General features: G+C 49.3%; 1 protein-coding gene across 3 annotated transcripts; it reads left to right on the plus strand.

The window, feature by feature from the left end:
- Positions 1–1,072: 1,072 nt before the first annotated feature.
- NCOA5 (nuclear receptor coactivator 5) lies at positions 1,073–18,961 on the plus strand. Of its 3 annotated transcripts, XM_064673736.1 has the most exons (10): positions 1,319–1,426; positions 4,347–4,533; positions 5,012–5,119; positions 9,032–9,098; positions 12,518–12,877; positions 13,126–13,241; positions 13,367–13,493; positions 14,140–14,339; positions 16,323–16,646; positions 17,035–18,961. In XM_064673736.1, exons 2-10 carry the CDS (start codon positions 4,371–4,373, stop codon positions 17,688–17,690), a joined length of 2,121 nt encoding a protein of 706 aa, XP_064529806.1. In that variant the 5' UTR covers positions 1,319–1,426; positions 4,347–4,370; the 3' UTR covers positions 17,691–18,961. The 3 variants fall into 3 exon arrangements, with proteins under 3 accessions (XP_064529807.1, XP_064529806.1, XP_064529808.1); XM_064673738.1 differs by lacking the exons at positions 4,347–4,533; positions 5,012–5,119 and having other exon boundaries at positions 1,350–1,426; XM_064673737.1 differs by lacking the exons at positions 4,347–4,533; positions 5,012–5,119; positions 9,032–9,098 and having other exon boundaries at positions 1,073–1,426.
- The last annotated feature ends 201 nt before the right edge of the window (positions 18,962–19,162 follow it).

Raw genomic sequence — 19,162 nt, forward strand, 5'->3', positions numbered from 1 at the left:
AGAGCCCCAATGGCTGGGACCATGAAGAACCTCTGTGGCTGCAACACTGGAGAGCCCCCACAACCACCACAAGCCCCACACACGTCAGCCCTGAAAGGGGAAGGGGTGACAGCACCAGGGCCTGGCTGTGCCTCCGTCTAAGTTCCCCAGAAGGGTTGCCAGCAGGCCCCAGGGAACTTCCAGCTTCCCTGCCCATTCTGGAAATGTTTCCTGGACTCCCCTTTCCATTGTGGTGGCCGGGCAGCGAGTGGCAGCTCCTCAGCATTCCTTGGTGCCCTGGTCACACAGGGCACTGCCGCCCTGTCCCCACAGCCACACTGTGCCCCCTCTGTCGTGGTGCCTGAGAGGACACACCACAGCAGCCACTTCCCTGGTCTCCCAGGCTGGTGGCCATGCGTGGCCATCGCCAGGTCACAGCTGCTCCTGGGGAAATTGGGAACCAACCGCATGCTCTGGATTCCCCAACCCGATGTCACTCCCCAGCCTGATGTCACTTCCCAGAACTGACTCGCTTAGGAGCACAAAAGGTCCCAGGGGGAGTCTCGAGGGCAGAGGGAGGTGGCAGTGGTGGAGAGGGGATTTCTGGGCCCGACTCCCCTGGGCCCGGCCTGGGAAGTCCCCACAGCCCCAGGCACTGGCTGTGCAGGGTCCCCTGTGGCCCCGTGCTGTGAGTGCCCCTTGCTCCTGGTCCTGGGTGGCAGCAGGACCTGTTGCTCCCAGGCAGCAGGAGCTGCTCCAAGGGGAGCCCCTACGGGAGCCCCTGGTGCTGGTGCTCGCACTGCAGGGCAGAGCAGCGTTGGTGCTGCTGCTCAGATGGCCCTGGGGCTGGGGGTGCAGCACAGGGACCCTGACCCCTGAGCAGTCTTAGCTGCAGTCCCCGTCTGATCTCAACCCTGACCCTGCTCCCGATCTGATTCCAATTCCGGTCTGATCCCAATCCCGGTCTATCCTGGTCCTAGTCCCGATCTGATCTCAGTCCCGGTCTGATTCTGGTCCCAGTCCATGTCTGCTCCCAGTCCCACTCCCGGTCTGATCCCAGTCCCGGTCTGATCCCAGTCCCGGTCTGATCCCAGTCCCGGTCTGATCCCAATCCCGGTCTATCCCGGTCGCGGTCTCGTCGCCTCCCCCGCGCGAGGTCCAGTAGCGCCACCCAGCGGCCGCACCCTCCCGTCCTCCTCGGGACTACAACTCCCGGCGTGCCTTGCGGCGCGGCCCGCGGTGTATGCCAGGATCCAACCCCTTGCCTCGGTAAACATGGCGGGCGGCCCGCCGCCGCGCCGTGCCGTAAAGCGTCGCGCGTCGCCATAGCGATCGCGCTCTCTCCTCACTCGCTTTGCGACGGCGCCGTGCGGCAGTGGCGGGTGGCGCCTTTGTCCTGGCGGCAGCGGCGGCCTGAGGGGGCTCCGGGACCGGGCCGGCAGCGGCGGTGAGTCTGCGGGGCCGCGGCCGCGCTGCGCCGACCGCCCGGCCGAGCGGCGCGCGGCAGCGAGCCCCAGGGGCGGCCCGGTCCCTCTCGGCCGCCGGCTGGGGCCGGGCCGGGCGCGCCCCGCGGCCTGCGGGCGGGCCGCGCCTCCGCCGCGCGTCCGGGCGGTGCGGAACCGCCGGGGCTCGGGGCGGGCCGTGAGCGGCGCTGGCGGCGCCCGGGCCCTGGCGGACGTGCGGGGGCCGCGGGGAGAACGGCCCGTAGGAGCGGCGGCCCGTCCCCGCCGCCCCGGGAGCTGCGGGGGGGCCGCGGCGTCGGGGCGGGAGGAAGGCGGAGGCGCTCCCCGGGTTACCGTGTGCGGAGGCCGGGGCGGGCGGGCGGGTCGGCCCCGAGGGGAGCCCCCCGCTCCTCGGCACCGCTGCCTTCTGCCCTCGGTGCCAGCTGTCCCTGCCGGGCCCGCGGACTTCTCGCGGAGTTGTGTCGTGTTTCGCTTGTGGCAAATTAGCTCCAATGCACCACTCCGGCAGAGTCTTGCTTCCCGAAGCTGTAGCGCTACTAATAAACAACTTTGGGTTTAAGTATAAGGTTTTTAGAGATGTGGCTTTAATTAACTTCCAGAGGATTTGTTGGCGCAGGAGGTGCCGTGAGCTGTCCTGTCATAGTTACTCCGCGGGGAATTGGCACCTTTAAGCTACCCTGGTGCCTCTCTGGCTGCATCCATACAGAAAGATTTAATGTAGGAATTAGTTGTTCACCTGGTGTAGCGTGGCTAGAGCTGAGACAACAACATTCATTTATTCTGGTCTTATGATCACTAAATGGCCCTTAACTATGTGATCAGCTGCGTGGGAAATGGTCAGAGCCGGGAAATGCTCTTAGATGGAAGTTCTGGAGTAACTCAACTCATCTGAGTTTTGGGGTTTTGTTGACTGAAGTGGGAAAAAGGTTCCCTGTTTTTCTTCACATGGAAAGCTCTTGCACCTTGTTCCTCAGCCACCCCCACATCCCCACCCTTGAGGAAAAGAAAAGGGACTTTCTTACAGCTTTTTATGTTGCAAGTGAGATGTCCCAGCAGCAACTGGGGGCCTGTTTGACACCTGTTTGCTGTGTGTGTCTGTGGCATCCCCGAGACCACCTGCACAGATGTGGCCCCAGCAGGTGTTTGCAGGGGCTCTGTGTCCCCATCCCTGTCCCTGGTGGTGCTCAGAGCTGGAGAAGGAATCCTGCTCCTCATGGGAACTTGGGCCAGATGGGTCCTTCCATGGTTTATTGCCACTTTGTCATTTTGGGGGAATTTTGAAAACTTCTTTCCCCTCAGCTAATGAGAACTTGAGCTGCAGTAGTGGAATAGAAATCCAGTGCTTCCATGCAGAAAAACATGATGAGATTTGGCCCTTCTGATGGGGAAGGTAAAATTCTACATATGCATGTGTGTGTGGACAAACTTGCAGGACGATTGGGGCAAAAGTGATGGAGAGAATGAATTTTGTTGAATTTTGGTTTCAGTGTTGGGTTTTTTCCTCTTCCCTGTTCTGGCAGTTCATTTTAAGAAGTTTATTAGGCAGGGAGCTGTTCTCTGCCTCCCATTTCTGCAGAGTTTCCCAAAAAATGGGAAAAGTGATACAAATGTGAAATTGATTGATCTTTAAAGAATAAATAAATAAATTTTATCTCTCAAATCTGGAGTAGATGTATTTTTCATGCCAGTTAAGTGTTGTAAAAGTATTTATATGAAGCTGGGTTTATGTTTTTGGACATTTGACTTGTTTTATTTAGAGATAACTTTTAAATTGTATCCTCTAGGTTGCTGCTAGGGATTGTGGTGGTTGTAGGTACCACATGATTAACAGGAGAAGTTTTTGTTGATACACTCAATGTCATCAGCTTTCTCTTTCCAGGTTTCTTGCATGCTGCAAGCAGAAAATCCCATCCTGCATTCCTCTAGGTGAATGTTTAGGAAGTAGGACAACTTTATTAAATAGTTTTCAAACTTTCGAGTTCATCTTGAAAGTTCCAGGGTTATCCGTTTCTTTAAGCTTTATCTGGTGGTGAATTTTAAACCAGAAAGTCTGAATTGTGGGGGTGGTGTTTCTTATTAGCTTGGTAGTGTTTGTTATGTTATTTTTTGTTTGTTGGGGTTTTTTTTGTTTTGTAATTGTTCGAGTGAGTTTGTGCAGTGAATGTTGCTGACTGCTCCAGCTGTGTGCAGGGGTGTGGGCTAAGAGAATGTGCTTTTGCTGCATGGGGGAGGTGAGGAAGGGTGCAGCATTTACCTGGGGGTGGTTAAATTCCCAGCTGTGGACCCGCCTGCTGTGGGAGCTGACATCTCCATGGGGACAGGGATTTGCTGTCTAACGGGTATGGGTGAGAAACTTTGCTTTCTGGAGTTGGAAAGCTGAGATATCACATTTAGTGAAGTGATCCAGGTGTGATCGCTCAGGAGCGTTTCAGCAGTACTTCCTGATGCCTCATTCCAGGCCTTATTGGAATATTTGGGTGCTGTTATGCAATGTTGCAATGAATGTTTCCTTTCCGCTTATTAAAATATTGCATAAATTTCAGTGGATTGAAGAACTAGATGTGACAACAATGGGTGTATTGAAAAGCTTAAAGTTAAGGCTTTTTAGTGGAAAATTAGTGCTATTTGTATCTTAGGTTGGAGTTAAACCATTAAAACCTATCTGCAAAATAATTAGGTTTGCTGCCTTTCGGTATTACAGAAAAGCTCAACCAAAATGCTGCAGTGAACGTTTTTGCCTGACCTCTGTGTCCCTCATATTAAGATTTCTCTGGAGTGAAGTTTGCGTCAAGCAGACCCAGTTGGCTTCTAGTCTGCAAAGCTGTTAAGTTTAATCTTGTTCCAGTTTAATTTTAATGTCATGGATTGAAATTATATGCATGGCCATTTTTCTTTTTTGCGAAGAGTTGGATTTGGAACGAAAGCAAAATGGCTCGAGGACGCAAGAGCAATAGCATCAAACAGAGCGACTTCACTAACAGCACCAATCCTCAGGATTTAGAGAGAAGACTTTTTGTCGGCAATTTGCCCACAGACCACATGACTCGTGAAGAAATGGAAGAGATATTTTCAAAATATGGCAAAATCAGGGGTTAGTATATTATCTTATGGCTTTTCGTGGCAGGGATTTCAGTGAGAAATATCACTTCATGCTTGTCAAATGCTATTTGATGGTGATGAGAGGAGTGACTAATGTTGTTCCTAAAAAGTGACCTTTTAATGATAATTTTCTCTGGAAAAGTGATTCCTTCAGTACAGCTCAAACGTAATGCAAATATATCAGCTGTGTTTTAGCTCTTGGGGTCACGGTGTGATGCTACAATGCTCTTTCAAGTGACTTCTTAGCCTCTCAAGTCAAATCTTGGTCACTTCATGGGCTGTATTTTGGTCACTGCCTTATCAGAAGGGAGTTGATCAGAGCCTTTGAGCTCTGCATTTTGGTCCTGGTGGATTTGATTTTTCCCAGGAAGTGGGTAGAGCCCCTGTGGGAGTTCAGCTGGTGGGGTTAGGTGTGGGTCGGCACTGTGGCGCGGTTGTAACTGGTCTTGCCCTGCTGTTAACTCTTGCAGCCCTCAGCATGTACCATGGCTATGGGTTCGTGCAGTATGACCGTCTAGAAGATGTCCAGGCCGCTCTGGACGGTGAGAAGGGTCGCCTTTATAAAGGGTATAGATTAGGTAAGGAAAACTGCTCCGCGCTCTCCTGACCCCAGCATGCGTTCGGGAGAAAGAAAGAGTGCTCTGGTTTTAAAGCTCCTTGAAACTTGCCCAGCCTTGGTCTCAAATCACTTTTGCTCAGTGTGGATTTGCCTCCTGAGTTCCCACTCTGTGCTTCACCTGCAGTGTGGCTCACCTTGCTGCCCGGGTCTTACTCTGAATTTTTACATGTTAGCGTTTGGGAAGCTCTCTTACCCTGTGTAAGAAACTGTGCAACAAGTAAGCCCTGGAGAGCGATCCTTGAAACCGCCAGCACGGTTTAATAACATTTGTAAACCAAAACTGGGCTTCGTCTTGACATGCTCAGAGAAATTGGTCACAGCACTTAGTGGCTGGTTGGATAAGTAACCTTAACTCAGATTTTTGCCCATGTGGAACCAGCCCGTTAAGCAGTGCTATAAATACTGAGTACTTTAAAAAGGACATTTTCATAAAGATGAAGATAATTCTGCTAAATGTGCTGGGAGCAGACTTAAATGGAAATGAATGGTTAGAAATCCACGAGTAATCTTCTAAATGGAAGGAAAAAAATTACTTTGAAGTAAGCCTGTGCTAATTTGAAGAAAAACAGTTTGACTTAGAAAAGAATGAAAGGAGCAATAAATAGTATCCTGTGGGAAGGTGTGTGTACAGTAAAAAATAGGAGCCTGGAGATGGAAATGGAGGCAAATAGATGAGGAGGGTAGAAGGATACAAGAAGAATTGATGTCCAGCATTGTCCAAGTGTAGTGGCTGTTTTAGAAACTAGGAGGTAACTGACTGGAAATGATAAAATTTCTTACTGGAGAGGACCAGTTAATGTTTCTGCTCTCTGTTTTTGAAGAGGCAGAAGGTGTGTTTAATATAATTTCCATTTCAGTAGCAAAACAAAAAAAGGTAAAACAGCAGATACCAAAACTAGACCTCTCAGAAGAATTAACATTTGTGAGGCTCAGTGAAATGCAGAGCTGCCCAGGCTGTTACTGGTGTTTTTCCACAAGCCTGGGAGAACTAGGGAGTTTCCAAGGAGCTAGGATAGTGCTGCAGGTGAGCCAATAGGCAGCGTAAATGGGATGAGCCTGGCATCAGTGCCTGGAAACAGAGGGATTCTTTCACCTGACACTAGTGAGAAGGGAACTGATTAGTGCCAATCAAAATAAATCCTGTCGAACTTACTCTTATGGTGCTGGAAGTAGCAGATGTACAGATTGCTGTAAGGGGTTTGATTTGATAAGAAACTAGAACAGTTAAAACCAACAGAGTTAAATGGGTCTCACATGAATGTCAGTGTAATACAGATGGAATATCTCAGTGCTTTGAGTCATGGTCTGGAAAAACTGATTCCTGGCCATACAGTGCTTTTATAGGTGACTTGGAGAGAAAATAATGTTTTACAAAGAGAATGAGATAATGAGGATTGAGTCACTGATGGTGAAAGGACCTGGACTTCTTAAGTTGGATGCAGACAGACCTGAGCTTTCAGTGAACCTGGAAGGGAGGGTCTGTGCCCGGCCAGTGCTTTGGACATCCTTGGCCCTACAGAACACAGGTGTGCGAGTAGGGAGGTTTTGGTACCTGTGGGGTTTTGCTGCTGGAATATCGTGTTCAGTTCTGCTTTGCCTGGTTCAAAAAAGGATAATGCTAAATTGGAGAAGCCTTGGTAAAACCTGAGAGAGAGGTTTAGAGTTAAAGAACAAAACTAGCAAAAGCCTCAAGAGGGAAAGGAGTGATGTGATCTGTGTGTTACAGGCAGACCTGGAGATCAGGGAGTTTTAATCTGGTAGGCATAGGTGTGGCAATTCCTTAAATGGGAATAAATAGTTTTCTTTAACAGCAGAGTAATTGGCTTCTGGAGTAACTTATTGGAGCTGTGGTGGTTTCTGTGCTCTGAAGACTTTTAAATTGGAATTGCATGTTTTGCTAAAAGATAAGCCCTAGTTCAGTGCCACTGCTGCACTTGAGAGAGGAATGTGATTCCAGAAACTCCTGTCACCTGTGTTTGTTCAGAAGGTTACACTGTGTGATTACAGTGGCCTTGTCATCTCAAAATCCTACAGGATAGAAGACTTTTTGTTTGGGTTTTTTTTCCTGAAGTTTTGTCAGTGTTCAAATACTTGACTTGTAAATGCTATTCGCATTAAATAAAGTGTTATTAAATCTGTTCATTTTGCACAAGAGATGGATCCCTGTCAAAGGTGTTTTTTTTTTCTTCTAGTTAAGTATTTTTGTGCAGAATTAAATACTTTTTTTTATTTGAAATAAATGTATTGGGTGTAAAAATCATAATAGGTTTCTGCAATGGCATCTTAAAACAGAAAATAAAAATAATCTTAAACCAAAGAAAGCAGCTAGTGTCTTGCTTAAAGGTAACTCTTGACTTTAAGGGGAAAAAAATTACCAACTAAATAATAAATGCAAGGAGAACAGTTACTTCAGCTACGCAGACTGAGTATTAAATATAATTGCTAATAACTCAACAAGGTAAAAGGTTTGGGGAGAGTTTAACTCCAGTGTAGCATCATACAGATATTTCCACAAATGCACAGAAGTATTTTCCTATTTTCCTGTCTTTAGTGACTAAAACTATGTAAAGAGTAAATGTCCTCCACGTGTAGTTTGTGACAGTAGAAGCTGCAGCTGTGTTTGTTCCTGGAGAGATGCTTTGGGGTCCTATGAATGTTGTTATGCTGCAGTTGTAGTTAATGTTCAGATTGTTCTCGCTTTTCTCCCCCCACAGAAAGGGAACATGCTGCTGCTTCACTGACAACAAGAGCAAAAATTAGACCTGATCCCTTAATTCCAATTTTAGTCTTGGAAATAATAAAGGATAGTTTGGGAAGTTACAGAATATATTAAGACTGAGTCTGCCTAAAGACACTGTCGCATGTTTATTCTCTTGCAAGGGCTTTGAAAGTAGTTAATGCAAATAACTCATCAGAAATGTTAATTGTTGATAGATTCTGAGGGAGCAGATAGGGCCTAGGTTTGGTTTGTTCTTTTCCTTAAAAGGCTCTCAGTAAAATGACCAAAGTCACTTCTATTTGCTCTTGCCCCACTCCAGTGCATTCTTTCATCTCCAGTCAGCTGTCATGGGAGACTTTGTTTCTTAACAGTAGAACAGTGTGGGTCCCTGCCAGTTCTGGGCAACTTCACTTTTGCTGGTTGAGAACAAGACTCTGTTTCTTCAGCTCTCTTACTTCTTTGTGTTTCACTTCATGGAGTTTTTCATGGAGATGTTCAGAAGCCAACCAGTTTTCAAATTTCCCGTCTGTTGCCTCAGTTTGCATCCTGTTAACAGTGGTGTTTTGAGTGCACCACGTTGACTTCATAAGGAGCTTGTGCTCCAGGCTCCCGGATCCCATTTCTTGGTGGTGGGGGCTGTGCACCTTAACTGCAGCAGTCCCTTGGAAGGCAGTTGCAAGTGCCACTTGAGAGCCCTTGGATTATTTCTGACAAGGGTAGCGGCATGCTCCGTTGAACAGGACTGGCTGTGAACTTAAGACTGTGCTGGCCATCATACCTTTCTTGGAGGTTTTCAGACTCTGCTTTTTCTCCTAGAGTCCATGAGTCGCTTTCTGCTCGCTCATAGACTGCAGAAGAAAGAGGTTCTCTTATGGAATGAAGAGTCTGGATGTAGGCCTGAACATGCAGGGTTAAAACTTCACCCAAAGCTGTCCACCCTATTTTGAAGTCAGAGAAATCCATGAAATTTTCATTATGTTGTACTATCTAAACTTAATAAAAAATTGTCAAAGTGACAATGTCTCTCTGCTGAATGGATTTTCTTGCACCATCTGGATGTTGTTGAGCTTAAGTTGCTTTCATTTGAATTGTGCTGATGATCTTTTTTTTTGTTTCATAGCATTGAACAGATGGGTTGATTATTCTTTACAGATATTAATAAAGCAGTGGAAAGAAGAAATATGAATAAGGCTTCATCAAGGTCCAGTCCGACACGAAGGTAAAGTACCTGGAAGCAGTGAGTTATACTAGGAATTCAGGCCTCCAGGGCATGAGCCCAGCGGCCTGTGCTAAATGTCTGTGTCTCTTCCCTACCGCCACCTCCCCACTCAAACAGCGATGCTCCGGTGAGACAGTCGGGATGTGGCTGCTCCACCTCTGGGAGCCCTTCCGGCTCTGACACCTTGAGGGGCACGAGGGAAACCTCGTGTCTACTGCTGTTACTGCAGCCAAGTGTTAGGTTTTGCAGCACAGGCTGTAAGAGCCTTGTGAGGAAGAGTACCCTTGATGTTTGCTCCTGCCTCCAGCATCGGAGAAGCCGAGGCATAGCTAAAGAATGCCAAGGGGTTGCTGCACAGCACCGGGAACACTGCAGAGGACTTTGGGGTCTTGCCTCTTCTGATGGTGAAAGCTACCAGTGTCAGAATGAGACTGGAAAAGAGCACTTGAATGAAGCACAAGACAGAGCAAAATGTCTCTTGCATGGTCCTACCTGCATCTGCGCTCATGTTGTCTGTGCCTGGAGCCCCCACAGTGTGGTACTGACATGTACCCTCCAGCTTCTGGTTCACCACTTCTCAGTGGGCACAGTGTGACTTCCCTCTGTGTGGGAAGTCACAGGCAAGGGGAGAAGACGTGGATGGACCTGCCACAGGAAGATTACTTCAGTTTCCTTTCCACAGCATTACTAGGGAGCGCACAAAGACGTGCTGTGGTGTAGTTTGGTATAAGGCATCTACCCCTGTGCCTGTACTGTAAAGTTTTCCACACAAAGGAGTGGTTCTTGTTGAACTTGAAGGTAATCAAGCTCCCACATGTCTGGTGTTCTTCACTAACTTGACCAGTTAAATTACCAAAAATGGGAAAAAAGTGCAACTAGCAGGACGTTTACACCAAAAAAAAGCCCAGAGAATGAGTAGCTTCAATTCTTGGCACCATTTATGTTTTTTATGTGTTGCACTTACCCCGCACAGGGCCAGATGTGCCTGCGGAGACCAGTGGGTGGGTGTCAGGCCCAGGAAATGCTTTGGGCACACAGCTCTTGTTCTGTGGGTTCCCGTGACGATGCAGCAAACCTTGGGCCAAGCAGAGTCAGGTGTGCTCCGTGCTGGTGTGAAGACCTTGGGAGTACGTGAGCAGCAGGCACTGATGGCATGTCTTTGGCACTGTGCAGCACTACAGGGGTGAGGGGCAGGCACCCATGCCAAGAGCACTGGTCCTTGGACCATGCTGCAGAGGGGCAAGCAGCAGGCACTGATGCCATGGGCATCGGAACCTGTGACACCCTGCCTGTGTGAGGTGCCCATGTCATGGCTCTAACGAGCACTGAAGGTGCTGCTGTGGCCACCAGGCTGTGAACTGAACTGCCACGGCTGCCGAAGGCTTTGGTGCCACTGTGACAGGCACTGGATTCCAGCTGGCACTGCAGACACCGTGGTCATCCCATGTGGTTAGCACAAGGTCCCACACAGCACCATGGGCATGGGAGGCGATGAGCTCTCAGTCATCAAGTCCTGGGCGTGGCTGTGGGCGATGGACTCTGGCCCACGCCATGGCCTGGGATCACAGCTGCTGAAGCCGGGGTGCAGAGCCCTGCGCTGCCGGGCCGGCGGTGCTGTGTCCCAAGCAGGTGTGGGTAGTGGTGCCAACACTGCAGGAGTCGGACCATGGAGACTGAGGTGTGGAAGCAGAAGGAGCTGTGCCTTTGTGCTGCCACCTCCCTGGAGCTGGGCAGCCACGCGGGCACGAGAGCCGAGGGGACCTGTGCCACGTCTCTACTTCTGTCGCAGTTGTGTGTTGTTCATTCCAGATCTTTTTGTCTCTGCAGATAATGAATGTGGCCTGTTCTGGTCACCCCCACTCCAGCAGAATAAATGTCATATGCCAAACAATTCCCCTGCATCTGGCTGTTTTGCTAAATGGTCTCACAGCTACAGAAAGATCAGCCACTCGACCTCCATTAGAGCAAGTCAGAAGTTTCCCCTGAGCTTCTGCCATTGTTCACTGTAGGTTTGGGGGGAAGGGGGCCATGACTCTTACGAGATGTGGTTTCAATGCAGATCACAAACAAAAAGCACATTGCCTGTCCAAGAGGCTGAGGGAGTTTGCACTTGTTTGTCTGCTAATAGCGTGTCTCTTACAGGAGGAGGCTGTTTATGCTCTTGGTGGCAACTCTAGTTTGTCCCAAAATCTGGCTTGTATCTGACACACAAACAGAGAATGCCAGCACTCCTGTGTGTCCCCAAGCACAGCCGAGTGTCCAACACCAAAATCCATGCACAGACTCTGCTCCTCCATCTTGTCCGCTCTGCCTGACCCTGAACTTGGGCACATCCGACTCGCTGTTCTCTCCAGGTGACCACTACATGACTGCACTGCAGTGGGCACAGACTTACCTTCTGCTTGTCTTTCATGAACTAGATTAGGCTGGTTGAGAACTGTAAAAGTCTTGTCAAGTTCGGGAAATAAAAAGATTCAAAAAGCTGGTTTTTTTCCTGATGGTTGTCAGTATTTTGGGGGAAGAATATTCCAAACACAGCAAGCGCAGTAGTTCCTCTGCAAGTATTTTTTATGTTTGGCTTTGACTACAGCGAAGTTATGTTTTTTTCTGGAAAACAGAGTACAACTTGGAAAAAACACTACTGTTTTGGGGAAAGATGAAGACTGGAACATTGTTCTTCCTTGCCTGTGAAGACAAAGTCTGAATGAGCTGGATCATTCAGATCCAACAAAGAAGCCTGTTGCGGCTGCTGAAGATGCAGTGCTGGTTGGGTTTAGTACCCTCTTAACATGTGGCATCATAAACATAAGACTGGTTCTCTACGGAAATATCCCTCAAATCCAGGACACGGCAATAGCTGTTATTGCTTTCTGTCAGCAGCACAAATGCAGCCACAACGTGGACCCTGCAGTGTCTTTGGTCACAAGCTGCTCCTTTTTTAATCACACGCCAGTAACATTGTGTCAGGTGTTCTGCTGTCACTGACCAGTGAATTTAATGGATCCCTTGAATGCTCCTGGCTATCACATATTTGTAGGTAGTGGCCTACATCACCTTAAATTCTCTCAGAGAATTTGCAAACATGTTTGATGGATGATCTGTGGCTGACATTGGAGGACAGAAGCCTTGAAATGGTCATTTCTGAAGTGCCTGTTCACTTCTTCCACAGGTGCTCTACACTTTTAGTGATGCTCCATTAAAGAGCTCTCTGGGTCTTGTTTGAATGAACATTAGAATTAAGAACCTTCTCCAGACTTCTTCAAAAATATGATTTTTGGGCAATTTTTGCTGTTGTGGGATAGGAGGGAGGATTCAGCTGCTGAGAGAAGGGTCGCTTTGGCACCTCAGGTAAGAGATCTAGGGGTAACCGTACCGGTGTCGTTTGCAGGCTAACGGAATTTCCCTGGTGTTTTCCTCAGAGAGCCATATGCCTACGGGGATGGCCGAGATGGCAGACGCGACCGCTCCCCTCTTCGGGGGAGCCCACGGAGGGACCCCAGAGATGGCAGGGATGGCAGGAACGGGCGAGATGCCAGAGACGCTCGAGACATTCGAGCCAGAGACATGCGTGACGCCAGAGACCACAGGGACCCACGGGACCTGCGAGACCCACGGGATATCAGGGATCCAAGGGACCTGCGGGACCCGCGTGATGTTAGAGATCTTCGTGACCCCCGGGAGCCGCTGTATGACCGATACAGGGATCCGCGGGATATGAGAAATGCACGAGATGTGAGGGATCCACGGGATATGAGAGACCCTCGAGACCCCATGTACAGGTAAACTCGGCCGGATCATGTTTGCCAGTTCGTTTTTATGGCGTTTCTGCCGCGCTGGCTGTGCTGGTTTAGGTGGTATCAGGTGTTTAAGGAAATCACCCTGGCTGGGGAGAGTCATGCTGTGGGGAGTGGGTGGGTACCTCAGATATTAAACTTGGGGAGGGTCTGTGTGGGATGCACTGGCCGAAGTCACTGCCTGAGACTGTGCTGGAGCACGGAACCCTTTGCTGTTTCTGTGAACGCTGCAGACGAGATGAATCTTACGACCGTTACCTGCGCCTTGAGGACTATTACCGGCGCAAGGACGACTCTTACTACGACCGCTACAAGGACCATTTCGATAGAGCTCCAGTGAGTTCAGAGGGTTAGTACCTGGAACACTTTAATGGGAGGGTGCAGGGGTGCCGCAGTGCCGGCCCCGTGGTGTTCTTTGCCCCTCTGAGCAGGTCTAAAGGGCATCACTTGTTCTGTCCCTGCGGCTCGTTTCAGACCGCCTGAAGCGCGAGGAGCGGCGCCGGGAGGAGCTGTACCGTCAGTACTATGAGGAAATCAAGAGGCGTTTCGATGCAGAGAGACCTGTGGATTGTTCTGTGATAGTGGTGAATAAACAGACAAAGTAAGAAAATAGTTACAGCCGGTTTTATTATTGCATGGTAGAGGAGAATGGATGTAAACTTAGTCCTACCTTGAGGCTGTTTGTCTTATGGGTTGCTCTTGAGAAATGTGGTTTTAGAGTCCTCAGAAAGCTATAGCTCCTTGTTGCTCTTCTGGGAATATATGTTGATGAGATGTGGAAATGTATCTTGTGATTGCATTTCCCCATTGTTACCTTCTCATACTTTTCTACCTACTCTTCATATCAACCTGTCATGACAGGCTGAGTTCTGTAGGTTGGCTGCTCTGCTCTGTACCCCTTGGACGTCTGCAGGCATAAATTTCCTCCCTTAATGAGTTCAGTTTAAACACATGTTTGTGTGAACAAATTTATAATAGCGTAAATCCCTTTGCAAACACTCTCTCTCAGCTAAGCCAAGGCTTGATTTGTAATTTATTTCAGTTAAACTGAAATGACTGATTCAGATCAGAATAAGGGCTTTTCTATTACTGTAATGGGCTTGCTTTAGTACTGTCCTGATAAACATAATGAAGTTGGGCAAGTCATCAGAAAAGCGAATCTGAGATGGTGGAGAGGGTGAATGTGCCAAGGTTTCTGTTTCTGTGTGTGACTGACGTGTTAAACTGCTGGCTTTGCTTTGTGACAGGGAGTACGCCGAGTCAGTGGGGCGGAAGGTGCGGGATCTGGGCATGGTAGTGGACCTGATCTTCCTCAACACAGAGATGTCACTGACACAAGCCCTGGATGATGTGAGCAGAGGAGGGTCTCCTTTTGCCATTGTCATCACCCAGCAGCATCAAGTTCACCGCTCTTGCACTGTTAACATCATGTTTGGCACTCCACAAGGTACTGAGGTCTCAGTAGGCTGGGAACTGCGTGGTCACTCTGAACCTTTCTTTCAGGCAGAACCACACAGGACAAAGGTCATCCTTGCTGTCACATAAGTAGTTATTAATGAGTTGACACAGTGTCATAAACGTGAATATCATTATTTACAAGCTCCCATAACACTCTATTTGCCCTTTGTCAAAAGGACTGTCTAATTCCTGCCAAGAGGGAATCTCAGATGTGTTCTTGGCTTCTAACACTGCCAGCTTTCCTGTCTCAGGAAAAGTCATGGACCCCAGTGCTAGAAATGGCTGCACTGCCCTGGGAGATCTCTGAGTAATACCAGCCCAACCTTAGTCTATCACTTGTTGCTTTCAAAGAGAGCCTGTTTGGAATGTGACAAATTACAGGACACATTTCAAATGTGTTTTAATAAAGATTTGGTCAAGGTAGAGATCTGATGATGAAACTGGGAGGAGTTATAAAAAGATAGAACTACAAAGTGTTTGGGTATATGTGCTCTACTTTTTAGAGCCATTACACTTGTCACATCACTTTCCGTTTCAAGGGGTGACTTGGTTGTTGCATGAGGGTGGGTGTAGGTATTAAAAATGCCTTGTGAGAATTTGATCTGGGAAAGCAGCCTTTGCTCTGATCATAGGCCTGTTCATATACTCTGTCTACACAGGTGACTGGTTTGACCGAAGCTGAGCTTTCAAAGGTTATTTCTCGCTTACTGTGTTCCCAAATAATGTTCTGTGAGTTCATCTGGGAGAGGAAATGTCTGAGTGCACAGTCAGTGATTGGTGTGTGCTCACTGACTGGAGAAGCCCAGTTTCTTTTAACATCAGATGCAGATGTGATGGGAGAGTTCCCTCATTTCCTGAAGGAACACAGCTCATGCACACTGTCACTGGGCTTTCCACTGCCCTTGGTTTTAACTCTTAACTCCTTTGGTTTAACACCTGTTAAACCTCTGGCGGGAGGCCAAAGCTTCTTTTCTGCACTGGATCTGCCGGTGTATCAGACCTGGTGGGAACCCCAGTCATTAGCTCATCCACAGCTCATTGCAGAGATTAAATATGCTCACTTCAACTGCTCGTGGCCACCTTTCCCTGCACGGTTGTTTCAGGGAACTCTTTCACAGCCTGTGCAAAGCGTAATGTTAAAATGAACCTCAGTTTCCTGTTAGGTGGAAAAGGCTGGCAGGATTGGATGTTCTGCAGGTGTGAGAAGTACCCTGCCCAGAGCTTTGGGCACTTTTTGGAAGGTGAACTCTTTTGATCTCCATGCTTAAATCTGTGTTCAGGGGAATGTTTGCCTGTGTGCTTTGGGAGGTTGAAATAATGACCTCAAAACACACTGTTGGAATTGGCCATTATTCATTTTGTCACAGAACTTGATTGCTGCTCGTTGCCCCAGAGTGGTGAATGTGAGCAGCCATGTGACACTAAACCAGTGCTGCTTCCTCCCCAGCTGCACCAGCACATGCGATATTAAGGCGTTGGCAGTACAGAAACAAAAGTGTTCCCATGGCTGTCCTCCTCTGGGAAGCCTACAGCCTTCAAAGGGCAAGCTTTGGATCTGTCCAAGGGTTTAGCAGTAAAATGACTGGGACTGTCTCCTCTTGGAGTGCTGAGGATTTATGTGAGAGGTAGAGGGAGCTGCTTTCCCTTTTAACTGGTGAGAGGCAGGAAGGACATTTCTGGGATGACAGGATGTCTGCTTAGAGCTTTGGGCCTTGGAAGGAAAGGCTGGCCTTGCTGGGTGATAGCTGTGGGCCTTTTGTTGGCCTTGGAAATGTAACTGTTTCTGTGTGCCTGGGAAGCTCCCAAGTCTGCACTGGCACTCCCTGGGCAGTGCCTGCTGCTGACTGTGCTGTGCTGGTGGTCAGGGGGGAACGGAACCTCCCTCAGTGTCACTTCAGGTCACTGTCACTCAGGAACGGCACCTCCCTCAGTGTCACTTCAGGTCACTCAGAGTGTTTCTTTCCTTGTGCAGAACACCGCAACATGCCCCAAGCTGATGCCATGGTGCTGGTGGCAAGGAATTACGAGCGCTACAAAACAGAGTCCCGGGAGAAGGAGCGGGAGGAGATCGCCCGGCAGGCTGCCAAGATGGCAGATGAAGCTGTTCTGCAGGAGCGGGAGCGCCCACCCCCCATGGAGGAGGGTGTCAGAGGAGGTCACCCTCCTGGGATCCAGGCTCTCTTGAACCTGCTGGCAGACAATCGCTACCTGACTGCTGAGGAGATAGATAAAGTCATTAATTACCTGAGGGACCGGAAGGAACGGTTACTGCGGGGCAGCTCTGAATCTCTGCAGGGTGAGTCTCTTGGCCCCAGGCAAGGTTTATCATGTGGTTTGTGGCCCACGGGGCTGGGACAGGAGAGGAGTCCTGGGACTGCAGAGGAGTCTGGGAGCATGATTTTACTGAGATGGACATGTCCTTGGGAGTCCTGAGACAATTTAGAGTTTTCATGTGGAAGACCTTTTATAGTGGATTCTCTCAGGGCACCCACGGGACTGCCATAACTGATTGGGTTGCTACACTCAGTTCTGCAGTGTGGTTTGGGTTCCCAGAGCTGTGCAGCTCCAGTCAGAGGGTGGGTGTTCACTGATGCTGTGTCTTTGGTACCAGTTTCACTAGTTTTCTTTAGATGCCCCTTCAAGGGCATTTGCAGAGGTTTAACCACCTTTCCTTCCTTTCCCAGCACCCATGTCAAGACAGTCTTTGGGGGCGCCTTCAGGATCATCCCTGGGTAGTCAGTCCAGCCTTCCAAGCTCTCAGACTCATCAGGGTTCACAGCCTCTGGTCTCTACTCCTTCTGTTCCAGTATCCTCTTCTAATCCTCAGCAGGAGCTTCAAGCAAAAATCCTCAGTCTCTTCAACAGCGGGGCGGCAGCAGCGGCAGCCGCCGTGGCAAACAGCAGTCCCGCGGCCCCCGCGGGCTCTTCGGGCAGCACTCCCAACCAGAACTTTGCTAACCTGGCCAGCGGGCAGCCCCGGCCAGCACAGATGAGTGCTGGAAATCTAAACCAGGCTCAGCAGAGATTGCAGACTCCAAGCACGCAGCTTCCTGCTCTGCCAGGCCCTTCGAGAAACGCGGGTCCGAGACCTGGGGCTCCTCCACAACCTCAGCCGCTCTATGGTCAGCACCAAACCCGCCTCCCTGCGCCTGGCAGTGTGCCTGCTCAAAGGCCAGTGTCTTCTGGTATCAACTTTGACAACCCCAGTGTACAGAAAGCCTTGGACACCCTTATCCAGAGTGGTCCTGCGCTCTCCCACCTTGTGAGCCAAACTGTGGCCCAGGGGCGAGCAGGGTCCTCAGCCCAGCAGCCGATGGGTTCCTACCAGCGACACTATTAGAGCTGAGCTGTGAGGCCTGTTCCCCTTCCCTTTGCCATTCCATACTTATAGCTGTTTAAGGAGTCTCCCATCCTTGACCCGGGACAGATGCCCTGGACATGCATGTCCTCTCCACTCTGGTGAGAGCGTACCCCCCACAGCATTGCTGCCGATGGTTGCTGGTGCTGCCCTCCTTCTCCTTGATCTGGTTAGCAGTGTTTGGAGCAGAATGCTTCGTTTTCTCTGCAGCACAGTATTGGATCATTGGTTGTGTTGTCCCATCCCAGAAGCTGCTGCAGTATCAGTCCTGCTGCATTTTCCTCATTCCCAGCACCTGGTGCACCTTCCCAGTGAGCTGCAGTCTGGGCTCACTGAATGGTCTCAGTATAGTTTTGGGTCAGTGGTTTGGAGGAATTAAGGGACTGAACACAGCGTCGTGCTGATGGGCCTTGGACACCCACCACTGTGGGCACTATTTTTCTTTGGAATTATTTTTTTTTTTCTTCTTTTTTTAATAGTGTATAAGCCAGTTGGGAAGTACAGTGATAGCACTAGCAGCCAAAATCGTGAAGCACATGCCTGACCACTGCTCAGTAACCAGAACTGTGCCCTGCAGTCCCTCCACGCTGGCCTACCCTGTCCCAGCAGGGAGGCACATGCTCCTCACCTCGCCCTGTGTTGAGCACAGATCTGCAGCACAAGAGCTTCCAGCCAAGGCAGAGGTTTTAAATGGTCTGTCAGTTTTCCTGCACCAAGTAATCAGTGTCAAGATCAGTCTGTTAAATTTGGTGTATAAATTTCCTTTTCTTACAGCCTTTGGGACGGTTGTTAGTGTAGATCAGCTGCAGCCATGCTGATGTGCTGCTGGCCCTCCCCTGGGAATACTTAACACTAAGTATGGGAGGAATCCTGCTCTCTGAAACCTCACCTTGTTGTTATGGGGCGTTCTGTCCATCTGAGGAGGAGAGGCAGTGCCAAGATGCAATACCATAATTTTATACGTTTTTTCAATGCTTGGCAGTGGACAGTGGAGTGGAAGATCAGGCAGTGATTCTTCACCGTGTTTTTAACCGGTAACATACTTTGATACCAGAACACAAAACATCTCTTAACTGTGTGGTCCTCCCCGTCATGGCCTTCTTGGAGTCTGTGGGCTTCCTACAGGGAACCGAGAGACACTGAGGAAGCAGAGGATTTACTTTATCCCAGGTGGTTTTGTGTTGTAGCATTTCTTTTCTCTCTGTGCTGTTAACAAGAGGACATTACTTTCTAATAAAAGGCCGTAAAAATTATTTGTTGCATTTTTTGACACCTCAGTACTGCTGGAATACGTTATTCTGCTCTCCTGGATGAGCTGTGCCAGATGCTGCTCCGTGCTGGATGCTGAGCGGAACGTGTGCAGACCTTGCTGCGAGAGTGTTCGTGCTGTCTCAGTTTATAACACTTTGGTTCAAGGGACCTCACAGGTACTTGCTGTCACAGAGGACTGGGGT

Source organism: Pseudopipra pipra, chromosome 17, assembly GCF_036250125.1.
Source record: "Pseudopipra pipra isolate bDixPip1 chromosome 17, bDixPip1.hap1, whole genome shotgun sequence".
Classification (NCBI taxonomy): Eukaryota; Metazoa; Chordata; class Aves; order Passeriformes; family Pipridae; genus Pseudopipra; species Pseudopipra pipra.